General features: G+C 37.2%; 1 protein-coding gene across 1 annotated transcript in view; it reads right to left on the bottom strand.

The window, feature by feature from the left end:
* Window positions 1–23,300, bottom strand: part of LOC149779964 (tyrosine aminotransferase-like) — a 66,371-nt gene that overhangs the window by 24,410 nt on the left and 18,661 nt on the right. The window contains exons 3-8 of the mRNA XM_089936682.1: window positions 22,697–22,801; window positions 20,976–21,043; window positions 14,748–14,906; window positions 12,113–12,304; window positions 8,425–8,507; window positions 6,922–6,991 (exon numbers count right to left, since the gene is read on the bottom strand). Coding sequence (XP_089792808.1) covers window positions 6,922–6,991; window positions 8,425–8,507; window positions 12,113–12,304; window positions 14,748–14,906; window positions 20,976–21,043; window positions 22,697–22,801 — 677 coding nt within the window. The remainder of the gene's footprint in view (window positions 1–6,921; window positions 6,992–8,424; window positions 8,508–12,112; window positions 12,305–14,747; window positions 14,907–20,975; window positions 21,044–22,696; window positions 22,802–23,300) is intronic.

Raw genomic sequence — 23,300 nt, forward strand, 5'->3', positions numbered from 1 at the left:
AACTCTAATACACTTGGCAATGAGTAGTAGGACAACATTCAACTCTAATATACTTGGCAATGAGTAGTAGGACAACATTCAACTCTAATATACTTGGCAATGAGTAGTAGGACAACATTCAACTCTAATATACTTGGCAATGAGTAGGACAACATTCAATTCTAATAAACTTGGCAATGAGTAGGACAACAATCAACTCTAATACACTTGGCAATGAGTAGGACAACATTCAACTCTAACACAATTGGCAATGAGTAGGACAACATTCAACTCTAACACAATTGGCAATGAGTAGGACAACATTCAACTCTAATACACTTGGCAATGAGTTGTGGGACAACATTCAGCTCTAATACACTTAGCAATGATGTGGGACAACATTCAGCTCTAATACACTTGGCAATGAGTATGACAACATTCAACTCTAATACACTTAGCAATGAGTAGGACAACATTCAACTCTAACACAATTGGCAATGAGTAGGACAACATTCAACTCTAACACAATTGGCAATGAGTAGGACAACATTCAACTCTAACACAATTGGCAATGAGTAGGACAACATTCAACTCTAATAAACTTGGCAATGAGTTGTGGGACAACATTCAGCTCTAATACACTTGGCAATGAGTATGACAACATTCAACTCTAATAAACTTGGCAATGAGTAGGACAACATTCAACTCTAATAAACTTGGCAATGAGATGTGGGACAACATTCAGCTCTAATACACTTGGCAATGAGTATGACAACATTCAACTCTAATACACTTGGCAATGAGTAGGACAACAATCAACTCTAATACACTTGGCAATGAGTAGGACAACATTCAACTCTAATACACTTAGCAATGAGTAGGACAACAATCAACTCTAACACACTTGGCAATGAATAGTAGGACAACAATCAACTCTAATACACTTGGCAATGAGTAGTAGGACAACATTCAACTCTAATATACTTGGCAATGAGTAGTAGGACAACATTCAACTCTAATATACTTGGCAATGAGTAGGACAACATTCAACTCTAATAAACTTGGCAATGAGTAGGACAACAATCAACTCTAATACACTTGGCAATGAGTAGGACAACATTCAACTCTAACACAATTGGCAATGAGTAGGACAACATTCAACTCTAACACAACTGGCAATGAGTAGGACAACATTCAACTCTAATACACTTGGCAATGAGTTGTGGGACAACATTCAGCTCTAATACACTTAGCAATGATGTGGGACAACATTCAGCTCTAATACACTTGGCAATGAGTATGACAACATTCAACTCTAATACACTTAGCAATGAGTAGGACAACATTCAACTCTAACACAATTGGCAATGAGTAGGACAACATTCAACTCTAACACAATTGGCAATGAGTAGGACAACATTCAACTCTAACACAATTGGCAATGAGTAGGACAACATTCAACTCTAATAAACTTGGCAATGAGTTGTGGGACAACATTCAGCTCTAATACACTTGGCAATGAGTATGACAACATTCAACTCTAATAAACTTGGCAATGAGTAGGACAACATTCAACTCTAATAAACTTGGCAATGAGATGTGGGACAACATTCAGCTCTAATACACTTGGCAATGAGTATGACAACATTCAACTCTAATACACTTAGCAATGAGTAGGACAACATTCAACTCTAACACAATTGGCAATGAGTAGGACAACATTCAACTCTAACACAATTGGCAATGAGTAGTAGGACAACATTCAACTCTAATACACTTGGCAATGAGTAGTAGGACAACAATCAACTCTAATACACTTGGCAATGAGTATGACAACATTCAACTCTAATACACTTAGCAATGAGTAGGACAACATTCAACTCTAACACAATTGGCAATGAGTAGGACAACATTCAACTCTAACACAATTGGCAATGAGTAGGACAACATTCAACTCTAACACAATTGGCAATGAGTAGGACAACATTCAACTCTAATAAACTTGGCAATGAGTTGTGGGACAACATTCAGCTCTAATACACTTGGCAATGAGTATGACAACATTCAACTCTAATAAACTTGGCAATGAGTAGGACAACATTCAACTCTAATAAACTTGGCAATGAGATGTGGGACAACATTCAGCTCTAATACACTTGGCAATGAGTATGACAACATTCAACTCTAATACACTTAGCAATGAGTAGGACAACATTCAACTCTAACACAATTGGCAATGAGTAGGACAACATTCAACTCTAACACAATTGGCAATGAGTAGTAGGACAACATTCAGCTCTAATACACTTGGCAATGAGTAGTAGGACAACATTCAACTCTAATACACTTGGCAATGAGTAGGACAACAATCAACTCTAATACACTTGGCAATGAGTAGGACACCATTCAACTCTAATACAATTTGCAATGAGCAGGACAACATTCAACTCTAATACATTTGGCAATGAGTTGCAGTACATCAGTCAACTCTAATACACTTGGCAATGAGTAGTAGGACAACATTCAACTCTAATACATTTGGCAATGAGTAGTAGGACAACATTCAACTCTAATACACTTGGCAATGAGTAGTAGGACAACATTCAACTCTAATACACTTAGCAATGAGTAGGACACCATTCAACTCTAATAACTTGGCAATGAGTAGGACAACATTCAACTCTAATAAACTTGGCAATGAGATGTGGGACAACATTCAGCTCTAATACACTTGGCAATGAGTATGACAACATTCAACTCTAATACACTTAGCAATGAGTAGGACAACATTCAACTCTAACACAATTGGCAATGAGTAGGACAACATTCAACTCTAACACAATTGGCAATGAGTAGGACAACATTCAACTATAATAAACTTGGCAATGAGTAGGACAACATTCAACTCTAATAAACTTGGCAATGAGATGTGGGACAACATTCAGCTCTAATACACTTGGCAATGAGTAGTAGGACAACATTCAACTCTAATACACTTGGCAATGAGTAGGACAACAATCAACTCTAATACACTTGGCAATGAGTAGGACACCATTCAACTCTAATACAATTTGCAATGAGCAGGACAACATTCAACTCTAATACATTTGGCAATGAGTTGCAGTACATCAGTCAACTCTAATACACTTGGCAATGAGTAGTAGGACAACATTCAACTCTAATACACTTGGCAATGAGTAGGACAACATTCAACTCTAATACACTTGGCAATGAGTAGTAGGACAACATTCAACTCTAATACACTTGGCAATGAGTAGTAGGACAACATTCAACTCTAATACACTTGACAATGAGTAGGACAACATTCAACTCTAATACACTTGGCAATGAGTAGGACAACATTCAACTCTAATACACTTGGCAATGAGTAGTAGGACAACATTCAACTCTAACACAATTGGCAATGAGTAGGACAACATTCAACTCTAATACACTTGGCAATGAGTAGGACAACATTCAACTCTAATACACTTGGCAATGAGTAGGACAACATTCAACTCTAATACACTTGGCAATGAGTAGTAGGACAACATTCAACTCTAATACACTTGGCAATGAGTAGGACAACATTCAACTCTAATACACTTGGCAATGAGTAGTAGGACAACATTCAACTCTAATACACTTGGCAATGAGTAGGACAACATTCAACTCTAATACACTTGGCAATGAGTAGTAGGACAACATTCAACTCTAACACAATTGGCAATGAGTAGGACAACATTCAACTCTAATACACTTGGCAATGAGTAGTAGGACAACATTCAACTCTAATACACTTGGCAATGAGTAGTAGGACAACATTCAACTCTAATACACTTGGCAATGAGTAGTAGGACAACATTCAACTCTAACACAATTGGCAATGAGTAGGACAACATTCAACTCTAATACACTTGGCAATGAGTAGGACAACAATCAACTCTAATACACTTAGCAATGAGTAGGACAACATTCAACTATAATAAACTTGGCAATGAGATGTGGGACAACATTCAGCTCTAATACACTTGGCAATGAGTAGTAGGACAACATTCAACTCTAATACACTTGGCAATGAGTAGGACAACAATCAACTCTAATACACTTGGCAATGAGTAGGACACCATTCAACTCTAATACAATTTGCAATGAGCAGGACAACATTCAACTATAATAAACTTGGCAATGAGTAGGACAACATTCAACTCTAATAAACTTGGCAATGAGATGTGGGACAACATTCAGCTCTAATACACTTGGCAATGAGTAGTAGGACAACATTCAACTCTAATACACTTGGCAATGAGTAGGACAACAATCAACTCTAATACACTTGGCAATGAGTAGGACACCATTCAACTCTAATACAATTTGCAATGAGCAGGACAACATTCAACTCTAATACATTTGGCAATGAGTTGCAGTACATCAGTCAACTCTAATACACTTGGCAATGAGTAGTAGGACAACATTCAACTCTAATACACTTGGCAATGAGTAGTAGGACAACATTCAACTCTAATACACTTGGCAATGAGTAGTAGGACAACATTCAACTCTAATACACTTGGCAATGAGTAGTAGGACAACATTCAACTCTAACACAATTGGCAATGAGTAGGACAACATTCAACTCTAATACACTTGGCAATGAGTAGGACAACAATCAACTCTAATACACTTAGCAATGAGTAGGACACCATTCAACTATAATAAACTTGGCAATGAGATGTGGGACAACATTCAGCTCTAATACACTTGGCAATGAGTAGTAGGACAACATTCAACTCTAATACACTTGGCAATGAGTAGGACAACAATCAACTCTAATACACTTGGCAATGAGTAGGACACCATTCAACTCTAATACAATTTGCAATGAGTAGGACAACATTCAACTATAATAAACTTGGCAATGAGTAGGACAACATTCAACTCTAATAAACTTGGCAATGAGATGTGGGACAACATTCAGCTCTAATACACTTGGCAATGAGTAGTAGGACAACATTCAACTCTAATACACTTGGCAATGAGTAGGACAACAATCAACTCTAATACACTTGGCAATGAGTAGGACACCATTCAACTCTAATACAATTTGCAATGAGCAGGACAACATTCAACTCTAATACATTTGGCAATGAGTTGCAGTACATCAGTCAACTCTAATACACTTGGCAATGAGTAGTAGGACAACATTCAACTCTAATACACTTGGCAATGAGTAGTAGGACAACATTCAACTCTAATACACTTGGCAATGAGTAGTAGGACAACATTCAACTCTAATACACTTGGCAATGAGTAGGACAACATTCAACTCTAATACACTTGGCAATGAGTAGTAGGACAACATTCAACTCTAATACACTTGGCAATGAGTAGTAGGACAACATTCAACTCTAATACACTTGGCAATGAGTAGGACAACAATCAACTCTAATACACTTAGCAATGAGTAGGACAACAATCAACTCTAATACACTTGGCAATGAATAGTAGGACAACAATCAACTCTAACACACTTGGCAATGAATAGTAGGACAACAATCAACTCTAATACACTTGGCAATGAGTAGGACAACAATCAACTCTAATACACTTGGCAATGAACAGTAGGACAACAATCAACTCTAACACACATGGCAATGAGTAGGACACCATTCAACTCTAATACACTTGGCAATGAGTAGGACAACAATCAACTCTAATACACTTGGCAATGAATAGTAGGACAACAATCAACTCTAACACACATGGCAATGAGTAGGACAACATTCAACTCTAATAATTTGGCAAAGAGTAATAGGACAACATTTAACTCTAATACACTTGGCAATGAGTAGGACAACATTCAACTCTAATAAATTTGGCAATGAGTATGACAACATTTAACTCTTATATATGTAAATGTTCAAGATGACATTCAACTCTTATGGACGTAAGAATCCACCATACTAATGTGAGGCTAAGTTGACCTGCATGGACATAATTATTCCCTACATGGGTCTACTTGAATGACTCAAAGCTGATTCTAACATATCTGTAAATGTGTGTGTGTTTTGGATTTTTTATATAGCATTAAAAAATTTTCAGTCATGTCACTATGTCTGCAGTGTGGCAGTTTATAGTGATATCTAGCTCTGGAGCATCATGCCGCAGACATGTAGCATCATGTCCCATCCAGTCACATTATCTTGACACCAGACCGACCAGTCCTAACACTAACCTCTTAATGCTGAGCACCTAGCAAGGCAGCTCTTTGCGAAGCAGCTGTTATTACCATTTTTAAAGTCTTTGGTATGACTTGCCTGGGGTTCAAACCTACAACCTCCCACATCCAAGGAAGATGCTCTAACCACTAGACCACTGGAGCAGTAAAAATGTAATGAAGCATCTAATTATTGTAATATCTAAACACCTTCAGACTAGCTGTATTTATGACAATGTATAAAAAATAATACAACTGTAAAAAGGTATGCTCCATCCAGATAGGAAATCAGTATTATATTTGAGCCCTTGAGGATGGGTTTAAGATACTACAAACTTTACTGTGTTACCAATGATATACATTTTTGTTCAAGTACATGAAAGTTATCTGATAAAAATGAGCAGAAATTAAATACAAAGAAACTTGCATGTCACCAAATACTAGGCATACAAGAAGCACAGAGGGTTAATATTTCTTTTCTGTGTTTGGTGTTGAATGGAGTATCAACATAAGAAACATCATACTGAGTCAACAAAAGTAAAATTCCAAAAGAGGAAACCTGACCTGGTCTGGGCAGGATTTAAACCCATACTTTTCTGGTCATTAAGACTGGCTGCTCCCTGAAGGATAAGGATATGAGAGATTACGATATTTAATTTAATTTAAATGAATAAGCCTCTATAACCATAAAATGACATTTTCAGAATAGTATAAAAAATACTTACCTCTGCTTCAAATACATCATTTTTATCAAAAATAATGATCCATCCTAACCTCCAACCGGGTACAATAAACCTGCAGAAACAAATGAAGATAACTTAGTACCAAATATAACAAGAAGCCCAAGTGGGCCTGATATCACTCACTTGATTGACATCTGCTTAATGATGAAATGCATGAGAAGCTGGCTAAGAAATCTGGATCAGCAAGATGTTTTCTGTAGAAGTTTATTCCAATGCTGTTGTTTGCATATATTATGAAAACAAATGCTGTGCATTTCTCTTGGCCTTAATGCCAGATGCTTTCTGTCAAAGTTGGTCAAACTTCATTGATCAGCCTCTGAGAAATTTATTTTTTTTCTTTCATGAAGTAGCCATAGTTGATGACAGAATGGCATAATTTGTATAAATCTGAAATGCGTCTAAGATGCCTACTGCCAGATTTGGTCAAAGTCTGTTTACTGGAACTGGTTTTGATAAAACGTTGTCAGAATATTTTTCTGTTTTTAGTAACATTGACCATATTTGATGGTAGATCTGCAATGATTGCAGAATTGTGAAAATCCTTTATTCCAAATGCTTTCTGTAAAATTTGACCAAGTTCTGAAAAGTGATTTATGAGAAGCCCAAGCATAATTTTATAAATCTGAAAGCCCTTCATGACAATGCTTTCTGTCAAATGTGGTAAAATCTTGTGAAGCAGCCCTTGAGAAGAATTCATTTAAAGGTGTTTCTGTTTTTAGTCACAGAGGCCATATTTGATGGTGGATCAGCCCAGCTGTTATCTGTTTCACCAAAAGCTGTCAAGTAGTTTTGTAGAAGAGATGTTTCAAGTTTGTCTTTTATTACTGTAATGGTGACCATATTTGATAATGTAATGGGATTATCTGTGGAATTTGAAAGCCCTTCTTGCCAAGATGTTTTCTATCAAATTTGGTCAAATTATGCAGAGTTGTGTGTGTGAAGCTATTCCTCAAAGTTTTGCTATTTTTAGTTCTGAGAGTCACACATGAGATAGCATGAGTAGATGTGTTAATGAGACAATATTAGCTGAGCTAGTAAGACAGTATGAGTTGTTGAGCTAATGAGATAGTATTAGGCAAGTTAGTGAGACAGTACTAGTAGCTGAGCTAGTATGAGAGTATGAGTAGTTGAGCTTATAGTGAGCTAGTGAGACAGTATGCATAGTTAAGCTACTAAGACTGTATCAGTAGCTGAACTAGTGAGACATTATGAACTTTTAAACCAGTGAGAAGTACAAGTAGATAAGTTAATGGTTAGTGAGACAGTATTAGCTGAGCTAGTAAGACAGTATGAGTAAATGAGCTTAAGACAGTATGAGCAGCTGAGTTGGTGAGACAGTGAGCAGCTGTCAGAACTAATGAGACATTATAATATCTTTAGAATACTATCAAATGGAGTTGAAATAACTTTAATATTAACTTTAGTAACTGCAATGACATGCAATCATGTATTTCAACAAAAGCATGTCAATAATAATGAACATACCTTTTTGTGAGACCACTACAAGAAAGAACTGGCACAGTCTCTGTCAAAGAAGCTATGGGGTAATATGTGTTTCCAGCATATACCTGAAAAAGGTGCAAATGAAAATCTTGCTTAAAGCACAGCCCAGTTTTCTTCAATATCAGGTTGCAGTCATAAATTTAAGAGGACAAATATTTAGATAATATCTTTTATTTTCTCTGCTTTATTTCTTTCAAAATGTGGATTTACAAATTTAATCTAAAAAGTAATTTGGTCTAAAATTTTCAAAATATTATTAACTAAGTCATATGCAAGGAAAGACAGCCAAATGCAGTTTTGATCTTAAGAAAGTCAGAGCAGAGAAAAGAAAGACAGCCAAATACACTTTTGATCTTCTTAAGAAAGTCAGAGCAGAGAAAAGAAAGACAGCCAAATGCAGTTTTGATCTTAAGAAAGTCAGAGCAGAGAAAGGAAAGACAATCAAATGCACTTTTGACCTTAAGAAAGACAGAGCAGAGAAAGGAAAGACAGCTAAATGCACTTTTGATCAAGATCTGATATTATTATATGCTCATTTTTTTCTCCATTAACTTTACATTATCAGAATCGTTCAATATTACCTGATACTGAACTCACGTGCAAATACACATATTGCATTCATGTGCATAAAGGAACTACTTTCTATTTGTAAACAAACAATCGATGCAGACAACAGCACTTTTGATTTGCAAACAAATCATGTACACTCATGTAAGAGGCACTTTATGTTGTGGTTGTTTAAATTTGTTTCTGAATGAACTAAAACAGACTGCAACATACCAGCTGCTTTGGCACATTCCGCATTAAATTTGTTGATACAATGTTGCAGATTTAGGCTAGCTACAGTATACAACAGATGCAAGAAAGGGTCCTTACAAATAACATACAAGTGAAAAGTCGTATACTGTCTTCTTTAGCTGGTGATAAGAATGGCAAAAAGATATACTCAGTTTTACATCCTGAATTTCCTCAAAATGTATGTTCTTAGTTCTGCAAATCTGAATTATATGAGCCATGTCATAGGTTCTCAATCTTGATTACACATTTCGAAATTGTACTGTATTTTCGATGATAAGAGCAATTACGTCCTCCTTACTGCACTCAAAATGAAATAAGCACTAAATTCCATAGCGTCTTTTTGATAATTGCAATTGAAAGACTTCATATTTTTCCCACATTATGATTTCAAACATTCAGTGACAGAAACAGAAACACATTTGCAGATGTCAACATGCTTCTCCCTCGCTTCTTCAATCCCATGTATTTCATGTGGAATTGTCACATATAAATCCAGTCCATAATCATGAAATTTCGTAGAATCGAAAAAAATATACAAAAATCTATTCATTCCAGATCAAATGGAAAAGTTGTTGCAATGCGCATTCATTCACAATATGAATCCAGATTCCAATTTTAACTAGACCTGCCATTTTCTTTCAAAAGTTATGTTGAGTGCGCGACTAAGTTCAAATTTATCTGGGCGGAGTTATGTGCGCAGTAATAATGTTGTTGTTGTGTAATGATGAATATGCACTTGTATATTTAGTTTCGAATGCAGCATCCATTCAGTTACTTTGTTTCGTGTAGTGTATTTTGTTAATATAATTAAGCATCAGGTATAATATAAAAAATTAGCATATAATAAAAAGGTTACTGCATTTGTATGGGAAAATATAAACTCGTTTTGTTGGATGGATATAGTGCACTCCCAAGGTCGTGAAGTATTTCCATTAGAAAAATTTGTTCATATTTTCCCATACAAATGCAGTAACCTATAAATACTTTCTGGTAATGAAAGAAAATCATATACTTATTAAGAGTCAGTAAGAAAAATGCTTGGAGTCTGAAGTAGCCATCATTTCGATTTTTCTAACTAATCTTTTGAGAGACATGGTAGTTGAAAGCATAGGCAACTAAAGAAATTTTGTTTTGAATGCAAAAGTATCTCTCCTCCCCCCAAGCATGTCCTGCACTTTAAACAAAGTATTCAGCTCACAGTTAACAGAACCTAATCAGGTCTTGTGACCCACATAAAGTACCTAAGTATTAAAAGTGACAGATGGATATAAAGCAAAAAATCAATTTTTCTCCATTACTTAAAATTGGACGCTTGTAGAAGTAATCCAGTAAATCTGTTGCAGCAAATTCCTGCACATGAACACAAACCTCCAAATATTTATGTACCCCAAAAACGCATTCATATGCATATCTTTTACATTTGGTTACAATCAAGCATTTACAATTTAATATCTCCATGTTCTCTGTTTATCATTCACTAAGTTCTATTGTTTGCTTATCATTATCAGGAGTCATTCAAAAATGGTGTGGAATTGCATTTGCAAACATTTCAAATGTTTGTGAGACTGGTACTTTAGAAAGAATCAAAATTTTTAATGTTTAATAATTAATTTGTATGAAGTATAGTCAAATGATCAATATTAAATCATACTGTTGTATCTCTAACTTTGGTGGGGTACTTTTTACAGATTTAGTTCTTGCCTCAAACCATGACTTCAATGACCCAGTGAGAAATTAGCCACATGTGACAAAGATAACCCTCTCCATCTCATTCTGTGTTTCATTTCTATAGATCAACAAAGCTATTTGATAGCCGAAAGAAAGAATGAAAAAGAATTATAAAACATTTTAAATTGATTTAATGCACAAGCATGTGTATGGCATCTGGTAGCTGTAATTTGCATTTAAATCGATATGTTGTGAGATAAGTAAGGATAAAAGGAAAAGAGAAAAAGCTAAAAGTATTCAAACACTAGCATGTTATTTAAACTGAAAGAAAGAATTCTAAATGATACAGAAAAACCTGTCTTAAAACACCACTCTATCTGCCAAATAATTATGGGCTCTCAAGACAGGTACTCTGTCATTATGAGTTATAATACTATATAATCAATCAATCTGTGCTTTGAGGACCTGGTCTCTCTGAATAGGTGGTCATTCAAGACAGGTTTTACTGTACTAGTGTATGAAAATCAGATTTATTACTTATTCTAATGGATTTTTCATGTGAACTGGAATTATCCATTCAGCATGAATTGGTTTCATTAATAAGATTTTAAGGTACACTAATACAGTGCAAAGAACTTCACCAGTCATGTCATCCTTTTACCTGTGTAACATATCAATAAGGGAAACATTATTCTCCTTTGTCATCTTTTTCTCTAAAGTCTGGTGGCTGAAATTTGTTTGTACACAAGGCAGGCCCAATCAAATGATTTAGATAGCTGATCAAGTCTGTGATTGACATGTAAAATGATGACATCCAAACAGACAGGGGTCAGTTATGCTGAATTTGACCACTCTTTAGACCCTGTGTTGATGCCACAATCATCAGATGGTGCAACTTTATGGAGAGTGTTTTAATGTAGAGATCATTATGCATACACTTTTATACCAATTAGCATTTTGTTGGCTGCTTCAGCTCCCTTTGATGTTGAGTTTAAGTGATTGATGTTGACAAATGTCTGATTTGTGCTCATTAACAACTCACTATACACTGTGCTCATTAACAACTCGTTAACAACTGAAGCAACGTTTGTTGTCAGCCTAGTTTTGATTTCTATATGTAAAGTATTTTTATTTTTAACCTTGCTTAAATAAGCAAACTCAGGGCAGATTCATGGAATCACATGAAAGGACAAAAATTGCTTACAAAATGTTCATAGATTTCATCAGCTATGATTGGAATTTTGTACTTGTCTGCAAGATGCAGAATTTCAATTAGGTGCTCTTTGTTGTACACAGAGCCACAGGGGTTGGAGGGGTTGTTCACCACAATGGCTGCTGTCTTGTCATCAATGAGTGACTCCAGGTGTTCCAAATCCACTTGCCAGGATTTATTTGGCTGAAATAAAATTGAAATGGAAACTATCTGTTCATCGATATATTATTTTGTTTAAAAATCAAAAACTTCAAACCAAGTGACTGAAATTAAATCTATTCTTAACAGAAAATTTTGAGAAGAAATTTCCCCATCATTTTAAATTGGGCTTTTTCTTAAAGGTTGCAATTTAATGACTACATAAAGGAAGGGTTTGCCAATACAGTGTGGTTTTAACCCATTTGTTTAAGTTTTCAGCACATTTATTTTTTATAATAGGATATGAATCATCTGAATGCCTGTTTTATAGTAGACTTTTGGAACTTTAAATTTTTAAAAAAATCCATGTGGCCATCAGTAACGAGTAGTGAAAGTATAAAAGAAGGAAGATAAATAATGTCCAAGATTAATAAAATTTTTGTACCAATTACAGCTCTCCTTTGCTATAACATGGTAGCTGTGGTACATAACTGCCAATCACATTATGTATTGAACTGATTTATAGTGAGAACTGTCAAGTATACAGAATTATAATATACTAAGAACATGTTAGATACCGAATTGCAGTATAGGGGGAATGATCAAAATATGTTAAATTGTGTTTTCAAAAGGAAATACAGATATAACACTAATAACTTCATGTTGTAATCTTCAACACATGCTTCCAAAAGAGTACAAACTTAGCCAATCAGATGCAAGATCACCTCATTAATAGGCTTGGATTTGACTCATTCAGGGTACAATTCCTTAACCCAGTTACAACAGATAACTGAAAATCATTGCTGGGCAAATACAATTTTAAACAGCAGCAACATTTTCACATAGAAAGATGAATACAAGTTTTAAATATATGGCCATTTCTCCAGCATTGTTTTCCAGGTCAAGTAAGTGAGAAATGGAGTTCTTGCTCTGTCTTCCAAGTTCAATCAAAATCAGATAAAAAATATTGGTACCACAGTGGTAAGAAGCAATTGTTGATGAACAAACACCCATGCCTGCCTTAACATGATGTGTCATGTGAAAAACACTGTTACTGATACAGTCATCTTTAAATAACAAAAATATCAGTAACCTTAGAAACTTTTTGTTGTTGTTGTTGTTGTTGTAGGTTTAATGCCATCTTTCAACACACGATAGGCTATGCATGGTGGCCAGTATTAATGGTGGAGGAAGAACCCGGGAAAACCCTGGAAACAACCACCGACCCAGGAGAAGCTACTGGCAAGCTTTCTCACATACCCACATTAGCCGAATCCAAGACTCGAACCCACGCAGACAGAGGTGAGATGGCAGTGATCCGTAATGAAGAGGGCTTTAGACCACTCGGGGCCCCACCTTAGAAAGTAAAAACAAAAACAGATTTCTTTCCCACCATGATATATGCCCGAAATCTGTACAAACTGTCCTACCACTCCGGTGGCCTAGTGGTTAAAGTGTCTGCCTCAGATGCAGGAGGTCGTGGGTTCGATCCCTGACAGAGTCATACCAAAGACTTACAATAATGGTAGTAACAACTGCCTCACTTGGTGCTCAGCGTTAAGAGGTTAGTGTTAGGACTGGTCGGCCTGGTGTCAGGATAATGCGACTGGGTGGGACATCATGTTACATGTCTGCAGCATGATGCCCCAGTGCTAGACATCACTATAAACTGCCACACTGCAGACATCGTAGCAATATGACTGAAAAATTGTTAAAGCTATGTTAAAAATCCAAATCACACACACACACACACACACACACACACACAGAGTCCTGTTTCCTGCAGGAATTGCTTTTACAATGACAAGTTCCTCAGATTACTGTAATGACCCATTCTGACACTATACTCTAACATACTTTAGAAGAGTGTTGTACTATGAAGATGAATAAAGAGCTCCTTATAGTGTACCCTGTTACCCTGATGATGCCTGTATGTATTACATATTGAACAGTGTTGTTATATGGAGATGTACCATGCCTTCCTTAACAGTGTACCCTGTTACCCTGATAATGCCTGTATGTATTACATATTGAACAGTGTTGTCCTATGGAGATGTACCATGCCTTCCTTAACAGTGTACCCTGTTACCCTGATGATGCCTGTATGTATTACATATTGAACAGTGTTGTCCTATGGAGATGTACCATGCCTTCCTTAACAGTGTACCCTGTTACCCTGATGATGCCTGTATGTACTACATATTGAACAGTGTTGTCCTATGGAGATGTACCATGCCTACCTTAAAAGTGTACCCTGTTACCCTGATGATGCTTGGTTTCCACAACAGAGAACAATTCTAGGTTTCCATATACAAAATGACATTTGAACAATATTAAGAAATTCTAAGTACGATTACTCATTTTTGCATTCAGAGTCTGAGCTCAATAAATGTACTCAGGCTGTTCGGTAACCATGGCACCAGAATTACGTAAAATCACTTGTCAGTAAGTTAAATCTTTCGGTAATAGTGCTCATTAAGTAACTCACCAATAAATTATAGGCTTTGACCATAATTGCATGAGATTCAGCAAGAGTTTTGTAGATGGAAAAGCCCGGTCGTGGAATCAGCAGATTTTGTCCTGGGTTACACAGACAGGCAATACACAAATCCAAGGCTCCTGAACATCCACTTGTCAAAATAACATCCTGCAAACAGATCATGTGACAATGTTTATTAATATATGGAGATCAAGTGATGAATGTTGTGACTCAAGAAGTTTCTTCTCTTGTACGTATCTTTTAATCTACCACAGAGTGTGGCCTTAATTATCCTTGGCTACTCGGAAGTAATATGATTTGCTTCTTTAGTCATTCATCACCCCTAACTAGTAATAAATCAAATATAAACCATCTGACTTTAGGATGAACCATTAACTGTACAGACTATACATAAGATTCTAATTACAACCCACTTCCCATCACCACTTGCTGGTGCTATAATGATATCAGGGAAAAGGTTACCAATTAAAGTGGGTCTTTCAAAAATGCTAAATAAAATGCAAGCAAAATTCACAGGAACTTGGGTAAAATATAGTTACCATTGATATACCAAATTTATATGACAGGTATCTGTATGAATTACCTAACGTGTTTGCTAATTATTGATCATTAAATTAACACAAATTCAGTTAACATATAGTTATGTCAGAAAAACAGTTTATTTAGCAGTTATGCAGTTATCTACCAGTGTGTGTGTGTGTGTATGTGTGTATAATCAATGTTCTGGACAACTGAATTTGATCCATGTATCTGGATAAAATGGATCCAAAATTTAGTATAGGGGGCTCTGGATAGAGGTAGTACCTTTGTTGTCTGGCAGCTGCACTCTGAGTGGATGGACGCCCTGGCCCTCAAAAGGCACATCCATCTCCCAAATCTCTCACATCTGCCTCCAAGAAGGAATCATTCGCAGCATACCCCAGTACACCACTTCAGCTGGCGGACCTAATGATGCTGAGGGGGTGATGTTAATACTGCATCACTACGTGTATGAACGATTACAGTGAAGTCACCAGCTAGGGTGGAAAGTCTCTACAGATCAATGGCCAAGTGTTCGGGACCAGGGTGCACCATATGTATTAGTGGAATCGACTGTGGCTGACCAGCTATGGTTTGAAATAGCAGGGATGGCAGATCTCTTTGGCCATGGTTGGTCATCTGCCTAGGAGAGGGAAATGCCGATATAAAACCTACATCCTGTGGACCTTGCTGTCACCGTCCTGGATTGCTGGGCCATGCCAGATGAACCCCAGGTTTAAAGGGTGGGACCAGTTTGCCCAGACTGCGCTCCACCTAAAAGCTCCATTGAACAGGCATGAAGGAACCGTCTACTGTCTGCTGTTTATGTCTACCCCTAAATCTGTAAGACTATCAATCCCTGCAGCAATGGGAAGGGGGCAAAAAAGGCAGATGAAAGATGTCACTGGAAGCCGCAGTCCCAATCCTACATGCAGGCGACTCAGGCCTTTGGCTGTCTGATGTTGATCTGGAGATGACACCATCAGCCTGAGTGATCAAGCAGCCTTTATTAGGGACAGCACTGCATGTTCCACATGGAGAGAGGCCTAGAAAAAGTGGCCTAACCAAAGCTCGTCTCTTCCCCCTCCCCCAGTTGGCCAGCTGCAGCCGATGAGCATCTTCCATTGCGGTCAAAACAGCAGAAAAAACAAGGCATTCCCTACCTGCCTTACATCAAGGGAAAAGACTAAATCTGGCTTGTTAGAAAATTAGAACAATGCTAGACTCAACTGACAGCAACAGACCAGAACGATGCTCTGCCTTAACTGCACATAAACTCTTTTGTCTTTGTGTTGACATTACTGTACTTAGCGAAGTCCTTCTTTCAGAGGAAGGAAGTCTGAGAGAACTCGGCACTGGATACACCCTGTACTGGTCAGGAAAACCAAAGACTGAAAAACGACTTTCAGGAGTCAGTTTCATGATCAAGGACTCAATCGTCACCAAGTTAATAAACTTTTCCACCATTCACACCAACCGCATCATGTCCATGTGTCTCCCATTAGGGAACCAACAACACAACACATTCTTTGGTGTATATGCTCCAAAACTCCAGGCAGATCATTCTGAAAAGAATAAATTCTATGCTAACCTGTAAAGACTTCTCAAAATGTCCCAGAGAGTGACAAAATAATCATCCTTGAAGATTTCAATGCCAGAGTGGGCCATTCTTGGGAAACATGGCATAGCTGGCTGCAACGACAATGGGCGCCTGCTTCTTGAATTTTGTGCAGAACAACAGCTCACCATCACAAACACCATATTCCAGCAGAAAGACAGCCTGAAAATGACCTGGATGCATCCTAGATGAAAACACTGGCACCTAATCGATTACATCATAGCACGCCAGAGGGACTTAAAAGATGTCCTTCATACCAGAGTGATGCCCAGTGCAGAGTGACACACAGATCATCATCTTGTCCAATGCCAACTCAACTTCCACTTCAAGCCCAATCCTAGACAACAAGGAGGCACCTCATGAAGGAAGCTCCTGGTAAAAAAACCTGTTGTCTGCAGATGTCAAAGAAGATTTTCAAAAGAGCCTGCAGTCCAGACTTGAAGAACCTAATTTCCCACCAGATCTACCTCCAGAAGAGATGTGGAACACATCAAGGCTGCCATTCTGCAAACCTCAGAAGAAATCCTTGGATTCACCACTAAGAAACATAAAGACTGGTTTGATGAAAACAACCAAAAAAGCCAAGAACTGCTTGCCAAAAAGAGATCAGTGCACCATGCCCACTTCACTCAACCATCCTGTCCACAGAAAAAAGCAGCCTTTTGCCTTATCTGCAGCTCCCTCCAGTGCAGGCTCCAAGACATACAAAATGAACTGTGGACAAAGCTTTCAGAAAGAACCCAGCTGTACGCTGACATTGGTGACTACAAGGGGTTCTATGAAGTGTTGAAAGCAGTGTATGGTCCTTCCTTCCAAATACAGAGCCCCCTACGGAATGCAGATGGCCAAGAGCTACTCACTGACAAGGAATCTATCCTGAACCACTAGTCAGAGCACTTCACATACTCTTCAAAACTAGCCACACAGTCCAGGAGGCAGCTACTGATCGCATCCCCCAACAGCCATTAAAGATGGAACTCGATGGCATGAAACAGGGCTGTGTTATAGCCCCCACATTGTTCTCAATCTTCTTCAGCATGATGCTCCAAAAAGCAACAGAAGACCTTGATGATGAAGACGGCATCTATATCTATTTCATAACCTCTTCAACTTAAGGCAACTTCATGCCCACACCAAGACCTTGACAAAACTGATTAGAGAACTTCTCTTTGCCGATGCCGCCACTCTTGTTGCCCATATAAAAGCTGCCTTATAGCGCATAACATCCTGCTTTGCAGAAGCTTGCGAGCTCTTTGGTCCTGAGGTCAGCCTAAAAAACACCCAGCCTGCACCCAAGGAAGAGTACTGGCCACCAAGCATCTTCATTGACCAGACAGAGCTGAAAGCAGTCCACCAGTTCACCTATCTGGTCTGTGTGATCTCCTCTGATGCCAAGATCGACAAAGATATAGACAACAGACTGGCCAAGGCAAACAGTGCCTTTGGCAGACTCTATAAATGAGTCTGGTACTACACAAGTCTCAAGAGAGATACATATATCAGCATCAACAGAGCTGTCATACTGACCACACTCCTATATGGTGCCATATCCTGGGTCACCTACAGCCGCCATCTCCGCCTCTTTGAACACTTCTATCAGTGCTGACTCTGCACAATCCTCACCATCCACTGGAGTGACTTCGTCACCAACACTGAAGTTCTCAAACAAGCAGAGAACACCAGTGTTGAGACCACACTCATGAAGATACAGCTACGCTGACAGGGCACGTGTCCAGGATGGAGGATCATCGCCTGCCAAAGATCGCACTGTATGGTGAGCTGTCCACTGCGCACTGTGATAGAGGGGTACCTCGAAAGAGATATAAAGACTCCTTGTAAACGACTATCACTACCTGTGGAATCAACCACTGCCAATGGGCATCACAAACTGCTGACAGTGAAAGCTGGCGAGATACAGTTCACCAGGTCACTGTCACTTTTGAACAAAACAGATGTAGAAATGATGGATGGTAATATTTTAGTGTGGCTTTGATCAAGGTAAACTCAACTGACCTGGATCCTATTCATACCTGTCATGGTAGGTCAGAGGTGCACAACCATAATCCATGGGCTGGATCAGGTCTGCAAACGTGTTCTGTCCGGCCCTCAGGGCAAATTAAAACACAGAAATCTGGCTGATGAACTGTAATTATATTAAAGAAATTAGTATTTGTGGCCCTCGAGTGGTCTTAGAAAATCCAATCTCGCTCTTGGCCAAATAAGGTTGTGCACCCCTGTGGTAGGTGATTCAATTTTAACACTCACTTAGCAACAGTCAGGTGTAAGAATTAACTTTCTTCTTTGTATCTCACTGGCCCCTCCTCATCAGTGGCATAGCAAGAAATTCTGGGCACCACGTGGCAAAACTAAAATATGAGGCCCGTTCCTGATACAAAAATTGTTTCATGGGAATTTTGGGCTCCATTGGCCCTGCCCCCCAATGTGTGGGAGTTGTTTGGGAGGTTCCTATGCCACTGACCTAACAAAATGTTTTACTTAACAAGTTAATATAATTATTCATAATACCATTGAAATTATCATGATTGATTACATTTGATCATTTTTCTTTCTGATTTCTGTTATTCTTTTCTATATTGATTTCTTGATAAGAAAATTAGTTTAAATTATAGATACATGTAAGATGTAATAAATAAATATTTGGGGGATATAGTAGTAGTTCATATCAGTGTATAATCTGGATAATTTGCATCCAAATTTTTATGCTAATTATATGCTGTCTCAATTATTATGAATTGTAGAGCATGTATGAATTACCTTATACATTGTGAATCATCTGCCTGGCATCTTTCTATTACCCTATATCAAACTGTCAATACCCCACAGCAAAGAACAAATCATTTGTAAACTGTAACTTTATTAATTGCTTTAGCAATTAAAACATAATTCCCTCAAAATACCCATTGGCATATTACATTTTGTACTGAAAAATACGATTTGCATTTGCAGTGTTAAAGAAAAGTACCATATACACTTGTTATAAGATGAGTTCAACTGCAAACTGCACAAATCCAAATCTGGAGTCATATAATGCACCAACAGACCTGGGTCTATGCAGTGTGTTTGGAGTAATAAGTAGAAATAAAAACAAAGACACCAATCTGCAGAAGCGTTATGCAATGGCAGAATGAGTTATATGTTGTTTGCTGTTGACCTTGACTTAAAAGCTAGTATATACACAATGTGGTCATTTTGATCCACATTTCAATTAGTTTTTTTACCATAATTATATAAACCTTGATAGCCATTTTGAACTTGAAGAAGACGGGCAAAGGTGGAGTAGTTACTTAATATATGTGACAGGGCTATGCCAATTAGCAAATGGTGGAGTAGTTACTTAATATATGTGACAGGGCTTTGCCAATGGGGAAAGGTGGAGTAGTTACTTAATATATGTGACTGGGCTATGCCAGTGCAGCTTAAGTAAGATTCTCAAGTTTGTTACACACTCTATTATTGTCACTGATTATATACTTTGTAATTATTAACTCATTGTAAGTAGACTATTAAGCAACTCCATGATAATATTTAATGATTACATAACTTAAATTCCCTCAAGTCTGCACATTTTAAAAAGAATTATATATTTATTAAGTGCAGGCTTTGTAGTTGACAAATATATTTCTGCTGACCTTTTATGGTAATCAGAACAGTTATGGAAATAATTTCAACATAAAAACAGAACCTTTAGATGACAACTTCTTGAACATAGCAAGGCGCTAATCATATCTAAATGACTAAATGCAATCTATTCATTTGGTTTTCATTGATTCTGGTGTGACAAAAATTCTTCACTGGTCTCATTGAAATCCTTATATGCATGTTCCAATGAATCTGATTTTGGTGTACATTTCTTGTCCAGGGGAGAAAAAATAGAAACATTTTCTGGAAGGTCCATAGAAAACCTCCCATCAAGATTAAATAACTACTGGTCATTGCTTTTGATCAAACCATGTGTACTGTACAAAACAAGCACTCTTGGTACAATCTCTGCTAAATACATTTTACTGGTAGTACATTGGGCCTGGACAAAAGAAAGAGTATTCTTGATGAAGTCTTACCTTGGCTGTAATTTTATATCCCTCTTTTGAGCTATATTCGGCAATGGCAGCCCGTGCTTTCTCTATACCTGTAAATCAACATGATATGGGAGGTTATAGCACCATCAAACACATTGCTATAACTCTGTGGTCTTATTGTCAAGAAGTTTAGGAATTTCCTAGCGGAAAAACATGTCCTAGACTCATATTCAAATAAACATGTTTACCTCCAAATATAATGATCTAAATAGTTTATATATACTCTTATAGAAATATTAGCTATGTATTAAGTTGTTTACAAACTAAATGTCACTGGTCAGGTACAACATGAACTTGATTTTGGACAAGGTTAAGTACAAAAACAGATGTGTGTGATGTTTCAGTCTTATCGCCATGATGTCTGTAGTGTGACAGTTTATAGTGATGTCTAGCACTGGGCCATCATGCCACAGACATGTAGCATGATGTCCCACCCAGTCACATTATTCTGACAGCAGGCCAACCAGTCCTAACACTAACCTCTTAATGCTGAGTGCAACGCAATACAGATGTATATCACATATAATCATTAAGAATAGGCAAAAAATAATACAAATTAAATATACATAACAACACACATGCACATACACACAATTTTGTGTGTGTGTGTGTGTGTACAACATATTCAACACAAAATTTGAATGATCAATATTAACATATTATTGAATAAACAACAAAATAAACACATTTTCAGAAAACTTTATACAAATCATGTACTGTATATTTTAGCACATTCGTAATGAAATTAACTTAATCCACTCATCGCTTAATCCCTTCTTCTCAAATGCCCACTCAAATTCTTCCTACCAGTCCACCAAATCCTCTCAGGATTCCTACCAGCCTTTCTTGGCTGGTTGTGTACCATGACCTTGCTTTCATATCAGGTAACTTTCCATCTGGAATAAAAGTCCCAGGCATTTTCTGTACACGTCCTTTTCCAGTCCAAATCTTATAATGTTCTGTGTCTAACACCAGCTGAGACAGATGACTTTAGTATTCAAAGTTTATTAAGATATGTAAGTGTGCACTAACTTGCAATGATAAAAGACAAAAATCTAAATCTCCAAAATATGAAACAAAATTCAGTAATGGCTGTAAATGGAGATTACAGTGGCTGGAATCAAGTTCAAAGAGACAAGATTATGCATACAGCCATTCCTGTAAAGTCGATCTGAAGAAGTACTCCCCAAATTTGACCCAGAGGAAAACTGGATCCATTAACGATACATCATCTCCTATGCGTTGAACTCGATAATTGATGACTTCCACCAATACAATCCAGATAATGATTTCCAAAGAAATACTAAAAATGCTTTATGTACATACCAAAAATGCTTTATGTACATATAAGGGGAGATTATGAATGACATGTTAATGTGAAAGGACTGTATGCATGAATGGCAACAAGTTACTCTGAAAGGACTGATGAGATGAGATGATGTGCATATCTTAATATTTTTTAAAAAATGGAAAAAATTTTGTTTTTGTCATTTTTGTCTTTTTGCAAACTAAAGGACAATGACCATCCAACCCCATCTGACATAAAAACTCATACCAAATTTTGCTATTCTCCTGGTCTGTCCTAAACCAACATCATTGTTCTGCCACAAAAATATGCTCACTGTACTTTAGTCTTGCCCATAATACTGAACAGTACAATAACATAATTGATAAATATCCAACAGTTTGGTTTGGAATCTTACCAAAAGATGGTCCGTATCCGTTAAACTTCCCACTTTTCACACTTTCTATCATACTTTCCTCAGCTTCATCCGGTAATGCCATATTTCCAAATACAGTTGGATCCCCTGTGTTAAGAAAAAGTAGTATATTTGTCAAGACACAAAATGTTTTTCATATGTGCTTTTTGCCATTAAAAATAAAGTGTATGCACACTAAAGGTATGATTCACACCTACTAGTGATATATTCATACCGGGTATCTACTAGTATCATTCACATCTACTAGTGATATATTCATACCGGGTAAATATGTACTAGTATCATTCACATCTACTAGTGATATATTCATACCAGGTATCCACTAGTATCATTCACATCTACTAGTGATATATTCATACCAGGTATCCACTAGTATCATTCACATCTACTAGTGATATATTCATACTGGGTATCCACTAGTATCATTCACATCTACTAGTGATATTGATTTATTTACTAATGGTATCATTCATATCGACTAGCGATATGATTCATATTTACTTGTGGTTTCATTCATAATTCGAAATGATACTGATTCATATCTAATAGCAATACAATTTTGTATTCAATAATGGTAGTACTCACA

The sequence above is a fragment of the Sinohyriopsis cumingii genome, chromosome 16 (assembly GCF_028554795.1).
Source record: "Sinohyriopsis cumingii isolate HCF-2022 chromosome 16, ASM2855479v2, whole genome shotgun sequence".
Lineage (NCBI taxonomy): Eukaryota > Metazoa > Mollusca > Bivalvia > Unionida > Unionidae > Sinohyriopsis > Sinohyriopsis cumingii.